Below are 20,403 nucleotides of genomic sequence, written 5' to 3'. Positions count from 1 at the left end.
TCTCTTTTCATCAGTTTTTCTTAATGTTGAAAGTGCCTTCATTGAAGTTAGGTTATTGTGTGCCAATTCTTTTGCTCTTATCTTTTATTTATTTTTTATAGGTGTAGTGGTTCCCCTCCTACTCATCCACTACCCCCCCCCCCCCCCCCAAATTTACTCTGAGTTGCCATGGTTTGGCATCCTATCATCCCCCCTCCAGGTGGTCGATACCTCTCCCAACCCCCCTCCCTTATTTCTCCTCCACTTCGCTTATTCATCGCACTTACCATATACCAGCCGGTGTCATCTTTTTGTCTGACTATGTCTTTTCATGTGATGCTCCCATTCTACGATTATGGTTAACCTTGTTTCTATTAACGCAAAGGGCCTCAATTCTCCTAATAAGAGGAGGCTAGCACTAGACTACTTCCATAAACACAAGGCAAATATTGTAGCTATACAAGAAACTCATTTTATGGCCTCTGCGCCTCCTTTATTTTATGATAGACGCTTCCCTTACTGTTTTACAGCTAATGGCCCGGCTAAAAGAGCTGGGGTCTCAATTTTGATCTCCCAAGATTGTCCATTTTCCCTCACATCTCAATTCTCGGACCCTGAAGGCAGATTTTTTATTTTAACAGGCCTCTTGGAGAATAGGGAAGTAACTATTGTTTCTAGATATGCCCCCAATGTTAAGCAATTTGCTTTTTGCAGAAAACTTTTCACCAAGATCCAGCAATTAGCTAAAGGGGCCTTGCTATTGCTAGGTGACTTTAATTTAGTTCCTGATCCATCAATAGATAGCTCTCGAACACGCTTCACACCCCGTAGTCATTCCCTCCCTTCCTCTAAGAGTCTCAAGCAGCTCCTCACAGAATACAACCTGTTTGATTTGTGGCGGGTTAAAAATCCAACAGAGAGGGATTACACTTTTTTTTCTCACTGCCACGGCACTTATTCGAGAATAGACCTCGCCCTCTCAGATAAATGGTCTATCAACTCTCTCCGTCAGGTCAAAATACTCCCCAGATCGTGGTCGGACCACTCTCCGTTGCTTCTGAAGTGGGATACAGCCAACAGAAAAACCGCCTCAGGTCCCTGGAGACTAGGATCTCAGAGTCTCACCCAGCCGCAGTCCCGTAAAATAATTCAAGAGTCTGTAGAACATTATATTTCGGAAAACTCTCCCGGGGACACCTCTACATTTACTCACTGGTGCGCCCTTAAGGCGGTGGTACGAGGTTCCGCGATTCAGATAGCGGCCAAACTTAAAAGAGACTACAGAAAATCCCTTGAACAAGAGGAGGCTTCCCTTGCCTCTTTGGAAGCTGCCCATAAGGCCGGCCCGTCATACAAATCCCTCTTTAAACGGCTAAATGAAACTAGAGACAGGGTTAACGGTTTCTATCTAGCCAACGTACATCGCAATATAGCTAGGCTGAATCAAAGGTACTACCTTCTTGGGAACAGAGAGGGTAGAATGTTGGCTAGAAAGCTGAGTGGCAAGAGAGTCAAAGAAAAGATACATATGGTCCATTCAGAACATGGAGCGAGGGTGTATGATCCGAACGAGATTGCTAATGTCTTCTCTACTTATTACTCTAAACTGTATAATCTGCGGGAGGATCCCTCTATCCCCCAGCCTAATGCTGAGGGGATGAGGAACTTCTTTGACAAAATTGCCCTCCCTACATTGTCCCCAGCGGATTGTATGTCCCTTAACGCCCCTTGGACTCTGGAAGAGGTCCAATGCGCTATTGACTTTTTTCCTAATGACAAAACCCCTGGTCCGGATGGCTTACCATCTAATTTTTATAAGACATTTAAATCCCAGCTATCTCCTATACTTGTTCAAGTCTTTAATGAAGCTTCTGAAACCAAACATTTCCCCTCGGAAATGCTTGAATCCCGTATCGTCACCATTGCTAAACCTGGTAAGCCTCCTACGGTGGTCCAAAATTATAGACCCACTGCGCTCCTCAATTCGGACCTGAAGCTTTATGCTAAACTCGTTGCAAACCGAATAAGCCCTCTTCTCCATTCCCTCATTAAAAATGACCAAGTGGGTTTTGTCTTAAATAGGCAGGCCCCAGATAACACGCGTAGGGTAATAGACGTTATGGAACATTGCTCAGCAGAGAAGATCCCCTCTTAGTCCTTTCATTGGATGCCAAGAAGGCCTTTGATAGGCTCCACTGGGGCTTCATGCAATCAGCCTTGGAGAGGTTTGGCTTTCAAGGATGAATATTAGATTCTATTTTGGCCCTCTATTCCAATTCCTCCGCTAAAGTATTTACTAACGGCTGTACCTCCTTAAGCTTCCAAATTACTAATGGCACCCGTCAGGGGTGTCCATTATCCCCCTTAATATTTGCACTTGCAATCGAGCCTTTAGCTGAACGCATTAGATGCGATGAGTCTGTTTTGGGCCCGGTAATTGGCAATCTTTCCCATAAGATCAGTCTGTTTGCCGACGATGTCCTACTATGTATCCTAGACCCCACAAACTCCCTTCCTGCACACCATAGGCTACTGCAAGAATGTTCCGAAGTGTCGTACTAGAAACTCAATACTAGCAAGACAGAAGCACTCCCGTTAGGCCTCCCATCAGACTTAGTTATTAAACTGAGAGAAATATATAATTACTCCTGGCAGACTTGTTCTTTGAAATATTTAGGAATTCTATTAGCTCCTGGGAAACATATCATTGATTGTAATTATAACCCCATGGTGAGAGTATTTTCTGACTTGACTAGAGACTGGATGATGCATGACGTCTCCTGGCTGAGGAGGATTGCTGCTGCCAAAATGGTTCTCCTACCAAAATTAATGTATTTATTTAGATCTATTCCAAGACTCCCCCCTAGATCCACTCTCCTAAAATTCAACCAGCTTGTATCTAAATACATTTGGAAAGGAGCTAGACCGAAGATAGCTAAAAAAAAAACACTAATAAAGCCCAAAACCAGCGGGGGTGTAGCTTTCCCTGATCTAGATCGTTATCTCGCTTCCTGTATTCTAAATCAAATTAGGGACTGGATGTCACCTACCACCCAGAAACCCTGGGTAGTCCTAGAAAGTTCCTATTCCAGCCCTGTCCCCCTTGTAGATCTTGCGTCAATATGCAGCTAAGTGTAAATCCATCAGTGTATCTTTAGAGGTTTGGCATAAATTGGATAGAATTCAGTGATAGAGATACCCTCCCAGCCCCCTCTTTGTCACTTAAATGCCCTTAAATTTCTAATTCCTATACCACAGTTAGAAAGATGGATTAACCAGGGCTTAACATCGGTGTGTGATCTCCATATAGGTGGACATCTCAAATCATTCACTGATCTACAAGATAATTTTAATATTCCAAAATGGGATTTTTTTATTTATTTACAAATTAGAAGCTGGCTCCAAGCACATCTACCGGCATCTACTCATTCTCCCTTTTTTTCCACCCTATCTTAAAAAGTTAACGAGCGCCCCCTCTCACAAGGGTGGAATCAATAAAAAAAGGTATTCCCAGCTCCTCTCAGCCTCAGATGGGCATAAAACAATTTCTCAATCACAGTGGGAAAGAGACCTAAGCGTGTCCCTCTCTGAGGATGATTGGGATGGTATCTTCAAGTCATGTTTTAGGATATTGCGGTGTTTACACCATTCTGAAATGTTCTTTAAACTTTTACATAGAGCCTACTATACCCCTGTGAGGCTGCATAAGATTTGGCCATCCACATCAAACATCTGCTGGAGAAGGTGTGGGTTAATTGGAAACCTCATCCATATTTTTTGGGAGTGCCCGATGCTGCAACCTCTTTGGGTCAAGGTGTTCCACCTGATAGGTTCTATGTTTAACCACCCCATTGCCCCTGACCCAGCCCTAGCACTGCTCCACATTTTTCCATCCTCTTTTCCTGCTGCCGACAGATATGTAGTTGGGCATGTATTGATTGCTACCGAAGCCTTGATTGCTAAAGGGTGGAAAACAGATGTAATTCCGACCATAGACTCCATCCGCAAAAAAGTCCACAAACATTATACTTTTGAAATTACCGGCGCAAAATACTCCAATGCGCCTAACTCAATATTGACGAAATGGTATGGTTGGTCTCTCTACTGTGATAAGGCGGGAGTTTCAAATTTGCTTAGTGGCCCTATCGATCTTTCAATTCTAGTCTCAGATACCTACAGCTTTTGAACTAACTTAGTGTTATTCCACTTACTATTAGAGTCAGACTGTACCCCTAATAATTAATATACTGGTATATTTTTATTTTTGTGTATTTATCAGAGTTATTTATCTGTGATAATTTGACTGTTATTCCACAAACTTGTATAAATGTTCCCTTCCCTCCCTTTTTCCTTTCTGTACCCCTTCGCCCATGCCAAAAGACGAAAATTCTTGCAATAAAAATCTAATGTTCAAAAAAAAAAAAAAGAAGAAATTATAAGTTTCTGTCTACTCCTTCTCTCCTTCTTTTGTGCTGTGGCGGTCTACCTCTATTGCAGCAAAGTGGATTTCCAAAGGAATAATATTTGCCGCAGATGTCCTCCAAGGGGGAATATGTATGAGTCTAGGTGATCTGCCAATGTACGCAGCGTCCGGGTCTTCGCATGCAGTGCTGGTAAGCAACCTCACAAAGGCCACTTTGATACATGTGGCTATAATATTTTCGACTTCCACAGTCAACCCTTTGATAGTGTAATAAACTATCACTAAAACAATAATCATAACTAATATTAATCATCAACAAAAAATTTCTAACAACATCAGTAGCGCACCCTCAGTAGCGCACGCAGGGGGGGTTTCTGAGTACCCGGAAACCCCCCCAGGAGTCTAAGAGCCCAAGGCTGAAAGCTGAGGGTCCCCTCTTTCCATGGGTATAAGAATTTTTTAAATCGGCCCTTGGAAACCGGAGATATCTGACTTCAAATCAGTGGTCCCCATCCAAGCCTGTTAATTGCTCTTCCCAGTCAGATATTTTAGGTTCTGTCTGACTTAGAGTTTTTCTGAGGGTATATTCCAAAAGCTGGGACTCTTCCCCTTTTATAGACACTAGCAGCTTGTCTCTACTGTTCCCAGAACCAGAGATATCAGCCTTCCAGCAGCTGGTTACTGCTCCAGCTCCAGACACCTGGTATGTAGTTTTATATTCTCGTTGGCGGATTGCTCTGCCTCCTGAACTCTGATCCCCCAGTCCCCAATATAATTTGGTAGGTGGGATTCTCTAGTTTTTAATTCCATTAAAATCTAAGAAATCTGTTTCTGCAAACTGGAGATATCTGCAGTCAAGCAAGCTGTCCTCCCACCAGAAAATTATGAATAATAAGCCCACTCCACTATACACCCCTCCTCTGCATATTAAACATCCTCTACCACCCTGAAAGTTATGTATCAGGGCCCCTTCATTCAGCCCAATGCCCCCTTCTCCCACCCCATCTCCCACCACCTGTGCAGTAAAGGGGTAATTAGTGGAAATTACTGATCCAGGCCCTACATGCTGAGCGGTTGATATAATACCCCCTACCACCCGCGGGACATCACAGCTTCCCCCACCCCTACCGCTGGAGGATCGGTAGGGGCCCCAATACATTGCTATGCCCAGGGGTCTACACTGCTGTTATGTATGTATATATATGTGTGTGTGTGTGTGTATTATTATTACTATTATTTATATACATTTGGTCTATCTATAATACTTTAACTGACCCGGCACATACTGGGTCACCTAAGTGTCCATCTCTGTGCTTTGCTCCGTCCCTCTGGAATCCCCCTTCTGAAAATCCTGCGTTTGCCACTGACCCTTTATATGCATTTCGCTGGTCCAAGTAGTTGGAAGTGGGATTATGTCTAACCTATAAAAGATGTGGGAAAAGGATTGTATTTTTTATGTCAGTTCAGGATGATAAAAAATTTATACCTGTGTCATGGTGCACGGATGTTGGGTCCGAGCTGAGGCTTCTGGGGAAATGGGAGGAAACATGAACTTTGATCATGAAATTCATTTGCATCTTATCACAGTGGGATCATATATTAGATCTGCTGCATTCACAATGCTCAAGCTCCATGACTACCAGATCTCTTACTTATACCAGCTTTGATCAAAGTGATAGACTGCTTCTGTGGTTCTAGTAAGCCATCATTCTCATCAGAACCCATTTCAGATCTATGCTCGACTTCTCGGGGCCCCTCACAAAAACAAAGTGTCTGTGTCAAAAATAGAGCTGTAATCAAAATCCTGGGAAGGGATAACTCAGTCTTTTGCTTCATTTCCATCTCTGAAAAAGGGTGTATGCAAAATGAAGATGTTTTGGGCAACAGTACTTGATCTTTCTGTCTGCCACGCTCAGGTATAATCCGACAGTTACCAAGTGAAATCGGATCTTGGTTGGACATGTGTGCCTTACACTTAATAGCAGTAACTCTATCAGGTTTCTGTATAGCCATTAATTGAGGTGAAGATGGATAGAAAAGAAAGCAGAGCAGAGGTCAATTACAGTATAGGTGGAAGTAGACAGGATTTGCATAAGAATGGCAGCTGGATTGGGCACTATGGGGTATTGACTCTTGTATTTATGCCCCCTAAGTAACACAGTTTTCAATACCATATAAATATGTCTGTTCTGCAAACCTATATGCCCCATACACTGGGCCGATTAGGTCTGATTTCGACGAATCGGGCCGTAAAATAGACCCAAATCGTATGTATGTGACATTCGCGGCTCTCCGGGAGATATTAGATGAAATAAGTCGCATGTGCCAAATCGTAAGTGAGCCTCTCAGGGAGCTGCCGGGGGGTTCTTTAGAGCAAACCGGTCCGACTTGTCCTTAGGAGAAACCGGCCCAGTTTAGGAGATATCCGTGCTATCTACTACAGTATGTAGCCTTTATAAAAAATTTCACTAACAGTCTGGGCTCCACCTCATTGGCTCTCTTGTAATATAGCCTGCGACTGCACCAACTGGTAGAATTGGAAAATTCTGTTGGTTTGACTTTTAAACTGTTACAGCTTTACATTTTTGAATCATGGAAATCTTTGGAATCATGAAACAGTAACAACCATTGGGTCTAATTGAGAAGTGGCGGCAGGGTCAGTTTTGGACCAAGTGGCCAATGTTTTAAGTCAGCACATGTGTCCAAATGTCACTGTGCATGAATGATACTGCCGGAGCATGCAAAACAAATGTCACACAGAGAGATGCAATTTTGTTGGGGTTCTCCAAGGTAACAGGGGTGTGGCTAGTCAGACATGGGTGTCCAAAGATGCAGTTGCAAGTGGAAATTAAGCAGGGGGGTAGTTAGAGTGGTTCCAAGTAGCACAAGCTCCAGGCGTCAAAAACATCAGAGGAAGACGTGCAAGGACTGTTAACGACAGATCGAGATGAGCAGTTCGGTTTCCATTTCCTGTGTGATGTAATGGGTATAAGGAGTACTACTGTGGAGTAATATGAATACAGGGTTCTATATTTGTCTATGGAGCAATCATTTGAGGCATAACATGTATAAGGAGCTCTAATGTGGCATACTGTGTATAAGGTGTACAACTCTGGTGAAACATGAATACAGGGTACTGTTGTGTTATGGGTATAAGGAACACTACTGTGGCATAATGTGTATAAGGAGTACTACTGTTGTGTAACATGAATAAGGAGCTCTACTGTATATTATAATATGTAAAAGGTGCACTACCGTGATGCGTAACATGTACTGTATAAGGGGTTTTACTGTGTCGCATAACATGTATAAGCATTACTACTACCATGTGGCATCACTGTGTGCTGTAATGTGCACAAGGACATGTATTATGACATGATGGTGGTACTCTTGTCTTTATGTGCTGCTTTTTTATTTTAAGAATAATTACACATTGTATTGGAAACATTTTAAAATATACATTGCTATGTATGCCATAATGCTAACATTTATGGTACAGATATAGATATAGATACAGATATAGACATGCTCATTTATTATTTACAGTTTCTTCTATAGCGCAGCAGATTCCGTTGCACTTTACAATAGTAGACAGTGATAAAACAAACTGGAGAGCCCTGCTGCAAGCTTACAATCTCATCATTGCTGCACCATGGCTGCTCATGCATGTTTGGCGTGCTGATGTTGCATCGGCAACATGTATACATGGGGGGAGGGGGCGCAGTGACATGTGCATTGGCTCCACGCTACGTTTCTGACTGGCGAACATATTCCAATGGACATTCTGAGTAAACATAGGGCTAGGCCATGGAGTAAATGATATGTGAGCGATGGTGTAATTTATTGAACAAAGCAGTGTATTAGCACTGCAGCTGGTAGCCAGTCCTTGTGTGAAATTCCTACGGTTGCGGGATTAGCAGAAAAGAAGCACACAAGATGCATTGGAGAGAAGTTTACCTGTAAATCATGGCCCTTATCTCCAACAAAAGATTCCTGAACTGCAAAGTGCTGTGGCTTGTGCAAAGGCTTTGTGCTATGGGAATAGTCTTGCCTCTGTTATCATTGTTATTCAAGCGAGCAGTTTGCTTTCAAGTGGAAATACCTATTTTCTAACTGTTGCAAATATCAACTATGTTAAACTAAGGCTTTAGTCTATTGTGGACAGAGCTGTTACAGATGGGTGATTTCAGAAGCTATTTACTGGATAATAGTCAATTGTAGCTTCATTTTATCATTTTAATTAGTATTTTCCCTATAGCTTTTTCAAGTTGGTGCTGCATTGTGCTGCTGTTTTCACAGAACTGAGCCTGTAAGCACTTCAGTAATCTCGGTATTAAAAAGTAGAGAGGACAATTCCTTTATCATATTAGACAGATTCGGGTATGAAAATTATATTATAAACATCTCAGAGCCATTGTTCGAGGATTGCAATATTAATGTGAAATGTACTGTCTGTGCACTTTGATTTACTTGTCAAGTTTTGACAGGATTTTTTTTTTTTTACTACAGTACAAATAATATTACCAACAGATTAATAAATAAAAGGAACCAGTATCAAGAACAATTCAAGTAATTGTATCTGGAATATATCATGTTGCAAGACAAGAGACAAATACATTTATTTTTTGATGCATGCTGGGTAAATATTGGCTGATTTTTCCCCACAAATACTGTATAGGGGTTACATAACTAAGAATCAGAAGCAGGGCCGGCGCTAGGGTGATTGGCGCCCTCCTGCAAACTATAAATTGTATGTCCTCCCACAAATACACTACATCGGTTTCCAACCTACACCTCCTCCCCACACACACACACACTACACTATCACCACTACTCTGTACCCCCTTCTCCACAAACTACATCAGTGCAACCCAGCAGCTAGGGTGGCCAATCCCGGGATCGGGATCGGCGGGATCCCGGGATTTGGCCCCCAAAACGCCGGGAATTCAATCATGTACAGTCTAATGCCGGGCAGCATCTGAGCACCCTCTCAGACGCTGCCTGGCTTCTCCCATACCCAGCAGTGCAGCACTGCGCAGCATGATGAGGTCAGATGTCACGCTGCGCAGGCCACACAGCCTCCCACACACCCAGCAACCTGGCTCCTCACCGTATCAGCACAGCACACCTACCCGCCCAGCAACCCGACCCCCGGACATACCTGCACGCCCATCCAGCAACCCAGCCCTTGGACATACCTGCACATCCACAAGGCACCTGGCACCGGACATACCTGCACGCCCACCCGGCTCCCAGCCACCCCGGCTCCCGGCCCCTGGACACATCTGCACGCTCGCCCACCCGCCCAGCACCCGCAAATGTAAGAACTGGAAATATGCGGGATGGCCGGGCCGTTTTTTCAAATTAGGGAAGCCAATCCCGGGATCCCGGGAATCCCGGGATTGAGCATTTTTCAATCCCGAATCCTGGGATTGAACAAATGCCCTGGGATTGGCTTCCCTACCTGCAGCCCACTCTCCACACATACTACACAACTGCCAATACCTTTACACCCCACAGTAGCACACACTACAGCCTCCCCACACACATTGCCGCTACTCCCTTTACACACTACACTACGGCTATTACCCTGCACCCCACTCCCCATACACACTACGCTACCACCAGTTCCCTGCACCCCACTCCCTGCATATACTACACTACCGCCATTACCCTGCCCCCTCAGACTATATTGCCACTACCCTGCACCACCTCCCGGCACACACTAGCTTTGCTACTCTGCACCCCTTCCACACACATACACACACACTACGGTACCTACTCTGCCTATAAGCCCCCAACCATACCCTACAACCCCCTTCCAGCACACACTACACCACTGCAACCCTGCACCAACCCTCCCGCAAACTGCACCGCTTTTACCCCGCACCCCCCTTCCCGCACACTACATCAGTGCTACCGTCCACCTCCTACCCACACACTTAAACGCTGCCACACCCCCTTTCCTTCACACTACACCACTGCTACCCCACACTCACATTCCTGCACACTTCTACCCTGCTACACTACACCGTTCCTGCACACTACACCAGTGCTACTCCACACCCCTTCCCAGAGCCAGATTACGGGTGGGGAGGCTCAGGGGGTCAGTACCCCTGGGCACCCCTCTAGCTAGGGGCCCCCTATGGTCGGCATGTATTTAAAAATATATGTATATATTTTTTTTTTTTAGCTAAAGGTTTTGTGCATGGGAGTGGGGTAGTGCTGCAACTTCACCTATCTGCCAATGTGACAATGATTAATGGTGCTGAGCAGCGGGAGCCAAGGCACACTGACTGCATAAGTGTGCAGTGCATTACTGGAAGTTGACTAGGTGCCATGAGACTTTGCACAAGAGGCTGAGAGACTTGTGCTGTGCTCTCATTGGTGGAGCTCATCACATGCTTCTCAGGCCCATGGAGGACAGCAGCAACAGCAACCTCATCATGGGAGGGTTTTTAATCAGAGGCAGCGCTGAGCCTATGAGGTCTCCTACAGTCATACAGAGTAAGGTACAGAGGGAGAAGCACAGGCTTTTCATGTGGTATGCATGTACACATGAATGTGTGTGTGTGTGTATATATATATATATATATATATTTATTTATTTATTTATTTACAGTTTCTTATATAGCGCAGCAGATTCCATTGTGCTTTACAATGGTAGACAGTGATAAAACAAACTGGGTAACAACAGACAGACCTGAAGGTAGGAGAGCCCTGCTACAAGCTTACAATCTACATATATATATATATATATATATATATATATATATACATATATATATGTATAATATTAATCCCCCCCCCCCCCCCGCAGCACCAGAAACCTTTGGTGGGTGGGGCGCAATATTTGAAGTTATGCCACTGCATACACTACACCACTGCTTCCCTGCATCCCCATTACCTCACACTAGACCATTTCTACCCTGCACCGCCCTTCCTGCACACTGCTACCCTGCTACCGCCCTTTCCAGCACACAACACCGCTGCTATCCTGCACTTTAATTTAAAAAAACTGTGTGGGGTCTCCTCCACGAGCATAACCAGCCCCAGGCTCTTGGCCTGGTCCTGGTTCCCAAAATACAGTGGACAAAAGGAGTAGGGGTCCCCCGTATTTTGGAAATTGGGCTCAAACAGCCAGCAGTGTCATGCCACAGCCGGGGACAGTTTTTACACTAGGTGCCCCGGCCAAAGCATTAGCACTGTGACTGGTCAGCCCGGGCCAGATCCCTGGGGGAGTGGGGACCCCCCTATAAAACGGCCCCCCTCTCTAGGGGACCCCGGGCCCTGGCTGAAGCCCAGGGCTGTCCCTGTCAACTCTGGGCTGTGGGTAGTGGGCTGATGGTGTAAAAAGTGTTAAAATAAAAGTACTAAAATAGATATTTGGTTCTGTAGTAGAACTACAGAGCTCAGCAAGCCTCCCCCACATGCTGCGACTTGGAGAACCACAAAGATGCCCATGTTATGACTTTAACAGGGGCTTCTATGGTGGGAACCGGCAACTCAGGCTGACCACAAGTGCCCTCAATGGTTCTGATCTGACAGATCCATACATATCTTTTATGTATATTATTATTATTATTATTATTATTATTATTATTATATCTGCCTTATGTACTATTAAGTGCCACTTGGATTGCATTGTTTTTAGTTTATTTTTGGAGGTTGGCATACCTTTATTCAGTGGCTGCTGGTATACATATCAATATCTGGAACACCACCAGCTCTAGCGCCTTAAACAGAATTGTGTTTTTTCAGCCAAATACTCTTGGAAAATTAGGTCTATTTTACAGTCATATTTGCTGCTGAATTCAGCAATATGAATGATTGTAAATGATATGATCAGATAGAACTATGTGGCCTTATACTGACGAGTTCTATAGATGGTGTATTCTTATGTACAGCTGAATTTGGCTGAAGTTGCCGTTCATTAAAAAGGCAATTCAGCCAAATTCGGCTGATTGTGAATTAGCCGTGCATTTGTTCCTATTAGATTTTAGTAAATTTCTCCATTATGTCATCATTCTTCTTCTTATTCTTCTTCTTCTTATTAATAACTTTTTTTCATTTAATGAACCTACTAGTGTTTTTTGGCAGTGCTGGAAGGCCAGAGCACCTGAGGGATGCCCATGCAAGGAAAGAACATGTAAACTCCATACAATTGTGCAAGATGTGCTTTTCCGGGTGTAAGTAATACATTCAACAGCTAGACAAAGTGTAAATACAAACTAAAAGTACATAGCACTACTATACCTGTATAATATATGTACTCCTGTTTCCCCAAAAAAAAGACAGAATAAACCGTCTTGCAAAAAAAATTAGTCTGTGTGAAAACGTGCACAATGTTAAAATGCAGCGCGATGGTTTATGGGCCTAATTCAAACCCATACGCTGGTCTGCGAATTCACAGCCCCAGCAATTATCGGACTGGCCATGCGCACGGATCATAGTGCGCAAGCTCTCCCTACGATAAAAGCCGGCATTGGATTTTGAAAGCCAAGGAGAGGAGTGACAGGCGGACGTTTCCAGGGAGTGACCAGGAAAAACATAGGGGAGGACCTCTCGCGTCATTGCCCGTGGCCCCTATCTGGCATGATCCATCGCAGCGCCAATGCACACACATGGGGGGGGGGGACATTTGATGGTGGAATAATTGCGAATGGATTCGACAGTTTTCTCATGGCTGCGATGCTGTTTGCAGCTGTGCACAAGGACAGGTTTTTACTCAGGTGTGGCGGCTAACTCATAGCGAAACACAACATCCCCACGATCAGACATGCTTCAGGGGGAAGGGGAGGGGGGGGGATTCCTATCCAGGTAATGGTCAGTCCAGTGTTGGTGTCTGTGACACCCAGAGAGTCAGGAAGGGTGAGATTACAGCCTCCCCTCATGGTCCGCGGATGTAGTTAAGAATGGCATGGTCCAACGGTCTGGAACTTATGAGGAGGGTGTCATCTCTCCTTCCACATCTCCTAGGTGACATCTTTAACAGGCACACCTAGGACTGGACACTACGGGGTTTATTTACTAAGATGAGAGTTCTACTGAAGGTGGGATGTTGCTATGGGCAACAAATAAGATTCTATATATTTTCTTCTAGAAGGTGCTAAATAAATAAGTAGATCCATCTTCAATAGAACTCTCATCTTATTAAATTTACCCCTACAAGCTCCGGATGGCAGTGTGATGAATGGAGCCTGCCCTTCCAGGTTACGTTTTTTACCATGGGGGTTATTCTGATTCATTCGGAAAGGCACAATCACTCTCTAATGGACAAAACCATGTGCATTGCAGGTGCGGCTGGTGCAACATGTGCAGAGAGAGTAAGGCCTCGTACACACCAGAACGATCACGATCGTGCGTCGATCGTGAACCGATTTGCTGTGAACTTCTCGGGAGCGCTCCCCCGGGCCCAGACTCACGATTTGCATAAGATGGTGTATTTTTTTACTTACGATCGTCAAACGATCGCGAGTCGTTTGCGACTGTCGTTTTGGTGCATCGTGTGTGCACAGTGACTGTCGTTTTTGAAATTTAAATAATGGGCAGGACTAGTTGTGGGGTACAAATAACAGCAGCCATTTTAGATCTGTGCATTTGTGCTTTGTGACTAGTGAGGCTTGGTGTATACCTGCTGAACGCTGTACATAGCTGTTTGCTCTGCTTTGTTTTTGCCTGGCATTACAAAGTGCGCTTTTCCTGTGTCCATTATGCAGTCTGCAGTGATGGATTCTTACCAGCAAGATTTTCTGCTTTCCTATGCTGTGCTCAGGGTGAGGCAGCTGAGGGCCCAGCGTAGAAGAGCTAGGTCATGCTGGACCAAGCAGTGGCTGCTGAGCCGTCAGGCTCGTTCTCACATGCCACTGCTCCTGGAAATTCATGAGAATAATCCCAATGATTATCGTAATTTCTTACGTTTGGATGATGCCACCTTCCATGAGTTGCTGCGTCTCGTCACCCCCCACATCCAGAAGCAAGATACCAAGTATCGCATGGCTATCCCTGCTGAGGAGCGGCTGGTGGTGACCCTGTGGTTTCTGGCTACAGGACGGTCTCTGGCTGACCTGAAGTTTGGATCCCTCATCTCCCCGCAAGCTTTGGGCCTCATCATCCCCGAGACCTGCAAAGCAATCGTGAAGGTACTGCAGCACGAGTATTGCAAGGTAAGGAAAAATACACCACACACTTGTAGTGAAAACATATAATGTTTTATTAAAATAAATCAAACTTTGACATCCACACATTTTTAGTTTTACATTTTTTGGGGATTAAATACAAATGGTACAAAAATAGAACGCATTGATACGCATAACTGCAAACTGTTCCAAAGTGCAATAACATGTCCAAAAATATATAAAACATTTCACTTTTCTGCCTTGAGGTACGGAGCAGTAGAACACACGGTGCTTGTGGCACAGATAATGAAGGTACCTTCATGCACACGCGGTGCATAGTGCAGAAGCAGTGGTCCCGGCCCCATTGCTCCGCACCATGCGCCACGTGAGCATGGGCTTTATCTGCACCACAAGCATCATGTGTCATGCTGCTCCATGCATGTGCAAATGGCAAAAGTGTCATTTTAGAAACATTAGGTACGCATAATATAAAAATAGACCAAAGTGCTATAACAAGTCAAAAAATTTGTAACAAACTGAACTTTAAAACCTACTGCCGCACTCACTTGAGGTACGGAGCAGTAGAACACACGGTGCTTGTGGCGCAGATAATCAAAGTACCTTCATGCACACGCGGTGCATAGTGCAGAAGCAGTGGTCCCGGTCCCATTGCTCCGCACCATGCGCCACGTGAGCATGGGCTTTATCTGCGCCACAAGCATCATGTGTCATACTGCTCCATACCAACAGGGCATAAATTGGTTTTACAATTTGCGTAAAACCGGAGGGTCCTGCTCTCCTGTGAACTCAGGCAATAATGAGGTGTACAGGTGGGTATAGCGGGCTGGAGTTGAAGGTTGTGCGGAGGATGCTTGGACAGGTGGAGAGTGATTTGGCAAAGAGGAAGGGACTGGTAAGGGTGCTGGGGGAGTAGGCCCTGGTGGTTGTTGGCAAGGAAGAAGGCCAGCTATGTTGCATTCAAATGTAAGGCGGTCTAAACGGCCAAAAAACAATAGCTCGCTGCTTATGCGTTCAAAGGCCATTTGCTGGGTAGGACTCAGCTGGCGTAAGCCGTCTGACAAATATTTCCCGAAAGCATCAAATCGGTCGGGAGGCCTACGTAGAACCTGTTCGGCCCGTATCAGTAATTCCTCCTCTGGGTTGGCTATTTTCTTTTCCTTGCGGCGTGATTTTTTACAGGCCTGTTGTGGCGGTGTGGGTGTAGTGGCTATTCCTTGCGATGTTCCTGGAGACTCCCACAATCCAGACAGGTCCAGGGTCGGTGAATGTTCTGTCTCTGCACTGTGTTGCTGTGGAAACAAATACAAAGTTCAATTTATTAATCAAGTTTATTTATTATTTTTACAGTTCCCTACCAGCGTGAAGGATTGGCAAAACTTCGCCGCAGAGTTTGAAGAGACATGGAATTTCCCAAATTGTGGAGGAGCCATTGATGGCAAACACGTCCGCATCAACCAGCCTGCACAGAGTGGTTCCAACTACTTCAATTACAAGGGATACTTTAGTATCGTTCTAATGGCTGTGGTTAATGCGAACTACGAGTTCATCCTTCTGGATGTTGTCAGGAATGGGCGTGCTTCGGATGGTGGAACTTTGAAGGATACCAAGTTCTACCAGAGGCTCACCTCCAACACTCTTCACTTGCCGTCGGTCCAGGAAACCAAACATGGGCTCAATTTTGTGTTCGTGGCAGACGAGGCATTTGCCCTTCATGAGCACATCATGAAGCCATATGCCAAAAGGGGCCTGGACCACGACAAAAGAATTTTCAACTACAGGCTTTCCAGGGCACGACGGCTTGTGGAGAGTGCGTTTGGTATCCTGGCAAGCCGTTTCCGCATTTTCCATACTGCCATCAACCTGAGGGTGGACAAAATAGACTGGGTCGTCATGGCGTGCTGTGTCCTGCACAATTTACTGCGCCGCAAGGAAAGACCACAAAGGCCTACAGGACCAGCACCACCAGAGGTCCCAGAGGAGCCAAAGGAGGTAGTGCAGATATCCTCCGTGGAAACGCCTGCGCAACAGTATAGGGGGACTACACGCGCCATGCAGGTTAGAGACCAGTACAAGGACTATTTTAATGGAGTGGGTGCTGTCCATTGGCAGGAGAACCACATTTAAGACATGTATGGACTGAACCTATTCTCCGGGCCCAAAAAAATAATGAGGCAGGACATGTGTCAATACTGGGTCTGTACTTACCGACAATGGTTGGGAACTTTCATCCACAGTCTGCAACACCTCATCCCCCTCGCTCTCCACCATGAGGTACAGTCCGGTCCTCTGTGCCTCCTGACTCAGGGTGAATGTTAAGAGATTGTAGTACCACAAGGAGGTCTCATACACGTCGCCGGCTCCGGCACCAGATCTCTTGGTGGTCTGCATTTTCTTATGCTCTTTTAGGAACACAGTGCGGAGATTTTGGATTTTTTTCCGCACCCACTCCGCATTGGCTTCAGGGTGATACGAACGGCTGAAATCGGCCAACTCATCCAGGGCATTTGCTCTTTTAATTTTGTTACTGTAGTCTTTGGACTTCGTCTTCCAAAGACATTCGTACTCCCTGTATTTGTCGATAAATGCTTCGATGAAGTCACGCTCCTTTGCCAGAGCCTGAGACATGTCTATAAGAAAATAGATAAAAAAATATTTTTTTCAAAATCCTATGATTATAGTTTATATATTGTTAAGACACTTCTTTTATTTCAGGTTCACTTTTGTTAATATCACAATAAAGTTTAAAGTTTCACCAACCAATTTCCTTTTTATTGTAAACAAGGTGATAGTGTACACAGCTTCATCTATACCAGTGTTGGGCAACCTTGACACTCCTGCTTTAGTTGAACTACACATTCCAGCATGACCTGCTGTGGTTTTGCTATTTACCATTTACCGTTTACACACACAGATATATCACTGCACTGCATTGGTGGGCATCAAATGCACTGGGGGGGTAATTGGTGCGCAGCTAATGCATTGGTGGCCAGCGGTGGGCAGCTAATGCATTGGTGGACAGCAGTGGCCAGCTAATGCATTGGTGGGCAGCGGTGGGCAGCTAATGCATTGGTGGGCAGCTAATGCATTGGTGGCCAGCGGTGGGCAGCTAATGCATTGGTGGGCAGCGGTGGGCAGCTAATGCATTGGTGGGCAGCGGTGGGCAGCTAATGCATTGGTGGGCAGCGGTGGGCAGCTAATGCATTGGTGGGCAGCTAATGCATTGGTGGGTAGGGAAGGTCCAAATACCTGTCTTTAATTTGGCTGAGATCCAGGATCCTCCGTCACTGCTATCCTGTACCATCCACGAGTCTCACAAAATGGCTGCGGAGGGAGTGACCAGGAAATGAGTATAAACAAGCAGGATCTGACGACGGTCTGACGAGGCAAGTGCACACGATCATGTCGCAATCTGCATACAATCAGCCCCCAATCTGAGGTCGGATTGACAGATCTTTACTGCAGTAGGTAGGATCTTCAATCCGACCTACGACCGGCGGGTACGCGCATCGGATCGGAATTGTGGGCTTAAAACAAACGATTTTGCACCAATTCATAGCAAACGCTCGTACGACCCATCGAAATCGGAGGTTTTTATGCCAAATCGTCCTGGTGTGTACGGCCCCTTAGATTTGGGTGGGGAGTGTACTTCAAACTGATATCTATATTGCAGTGTAAAAATAAAGCAGCCAGTATTTACCCTGCACATAAAAAATAAAACACCCACATCTAACTCTCACTGCACATGTTACATCTGCCCCACCTGCAGTGCAAATGGTTTTGTCCATTAGAGAGTGATTGTGCCTTTCCGAGTGAATCGGAATAACCCTCTAGTTCCTATAATGAGTAACTGCCCTTAGCAACGGCACAGGTAGGAGTTACCACTTGTGACAGCATGGAGCGTGGAGGTACATTGTGTTATCACCATTGAATGCTGATAGCAGATGTACTAAATGAAAACAAACCCCCAAAAAAGGTAAATTATATATTATTCATATAAAGCATTGGTATTCTGCCTAAAAACAAACTTTTTTGTGTGAAAATAATAGTACACAGCAGAAATATATTGTCAATATAATTTTAAATATTTATTTACTTTTTGTTTGTTTTTATTTGCAAACTATTATCTGGCACATACACCAGTAGCACGCCCTTCTCACCGGGTCATGGTAAGAAGCTCTGCAATGGAGGTCTGTAGTGATAATGACTGACTGACCTATGGCTACCAATACTTCTGCAAATCCTTTTACTAAGACTAAGTAAGTTGAGCTATCCCCTGGCAGACAACAGGCCAGCAAGTCTTTTCCATCCAGACACAATGCCTTGCCTTTCATGCTGTGGGAATAGCTGTGTGTGTCAGGGAGGCTGCCATGTCTGTACACAAGCAGCAAGGTTTCCATGGTTACCGGTAGTCTTTACTGCTGCAAGTTTTACTTCTGCAATCAGCCCACAGGGACAGCTCCGCATAAACACTGCTTTGGGGCTGAGGTCTGATCTTACCACCTCCATTCACTTCTTAACTTTACGGAGCGAAAATAAAACTCTTTTCATTTAGTGAAAGGATTACAGCAGACACTAAGACTGACAGCCCTAATTGCTGGCCAGGGAAACCACACAAACACACCTTGCGGTCTGTCCCGTAGCAACTTACTTAGTTACCAAAGTTTTCCTGACTCTGTAAATCAGTAATTCAGCACATTCTCTCTCACTGCAGCGGTCTGTGCTGTGTTCTTCTGCAAAATTATTATCTGTACATGTGAGATGGGATGTCAGATGGGTAAATAAGGCAGATAGCCCCTTTTCCCACACACGCTGTATAACTGGCAATGAAATCTGCAGTGGCTCCAAGATTTCTGAAGGTAAGACTGTGTGTGTGTGTTACATTACATTACCCTGTCCCATTGTATTTGTATGTTACTTTTTTTTATTATTATTTACTATTTGTCTCTTAATAGTTTTAATTTAATTTTCTTTCATACAGTGCGGCTTACAAATACAGATGTAGCGCCACTCATTCAGCTGGTGGCTGGCGAAACCATCGCCAGCCCCCGTCAGCGGGGTGCGTGCGCACGAGATGCTCGCACGTCCCGTAGCAACGGAGCTCCCCGCCTCCCTGAAGCGGAGACGGGCAGGGTCCCGCCTCCCAGCCGCCGAGAGACTGGGACTCGCGTGCGCGTGAGACACACGCGCCTCCCAGTCTGATGGAGTCCCAGAGGGGACGTTCTGGCGAGAGCCCAGCAAGCATGAGATATGCTCCATCTGTAGTATATATCGGTGCCCCAGGTCCTCAGCTGTGCCATGTTTAATCAACTGGGAGCAACAAATTGCATCGCTATATTGCAGCAATCAATATGATGTGGGACGTTTGTATGTGTGTGATTGCGGGCCGGATTCAGAGTTGATCACTGTTGTGTGAATTCATAATCCATTGGAGTACCGTAATGACTGCACATGTGTACGGATCATAGCGTGCATGTGCGCGAGCCAAAATAGCAACAACAATCTAGTCACAATCCCCTCACAATTTGACCAACAGGAAGTCAGCATTTGGGAGTGGTAACCAGCAGAAACTGCAGGCATGTCCAGGTGTTTTAAGGGAAGGTCTGTAATGTCAGCTCTGGCCTGGATCAGCATGTCTCTGTCACAGAGTTGTGGAAGGGTCAGAGTTGCTCACATTTCACAGACTGGGAGGGGTAAATTTACTAAGATGGGAGTTCTATTGAAGATGGGATGAGATTCTATTATCTTTTAGAAGGTGCTAAATAAATAATAAGAATCTGATTGGTTGCTATGGGCAACATCCCATCTTCAGTAGAACTCCCACCTTAGTAAATTTACCGCAGAGTGCAATGTGTATGGATGTGC

The 20,403-nt window shown here is 45.1% G+C and overlaps 1 protein-coding gene across 1 annotated transcript in view; it reads left to right on the top strand.

Moving 5' to 3' along the window:
- Window positions 1–18,998: 18,998 nt before the first annotated feature.
- The window catches only part of DNAH3 (dynein axonemal heavy chain 3), a 399,027-nt gene continuing 397,622 nt past the window's right edge, over window positions 18,999–20,403 (top strand). The window contains exon 1 of the mRNA XM_083153252.1: window positions 18,999–19,397. Within this exon, the coding sequence (XP_083009378.1) occupies window positions 19,365–19,397 (33 nt within the window). The 5' untranslated portion in view covers window positions 18,999–19,364. The remainder of the gene's footprint in view (window positions 19,398–20,403) is intronic.

The sequence above is a fragment of the Crinia signifera genome, chromosome 7 (assembly GCF_055691185.1).
Source record: "Crinia signifera chromosome 7, ASM5569118v1, whole genome shotgun sequence".
Classification (NCBI taxonomy): Eukaryota; Metazoa; Chordata; class Amphibia; order Anura; family Myobatrachidae; genus Crinia; species Crinia signifera.
This window is presented reverse-complemented; position numbering and strand designations above follow the sequence as displayed.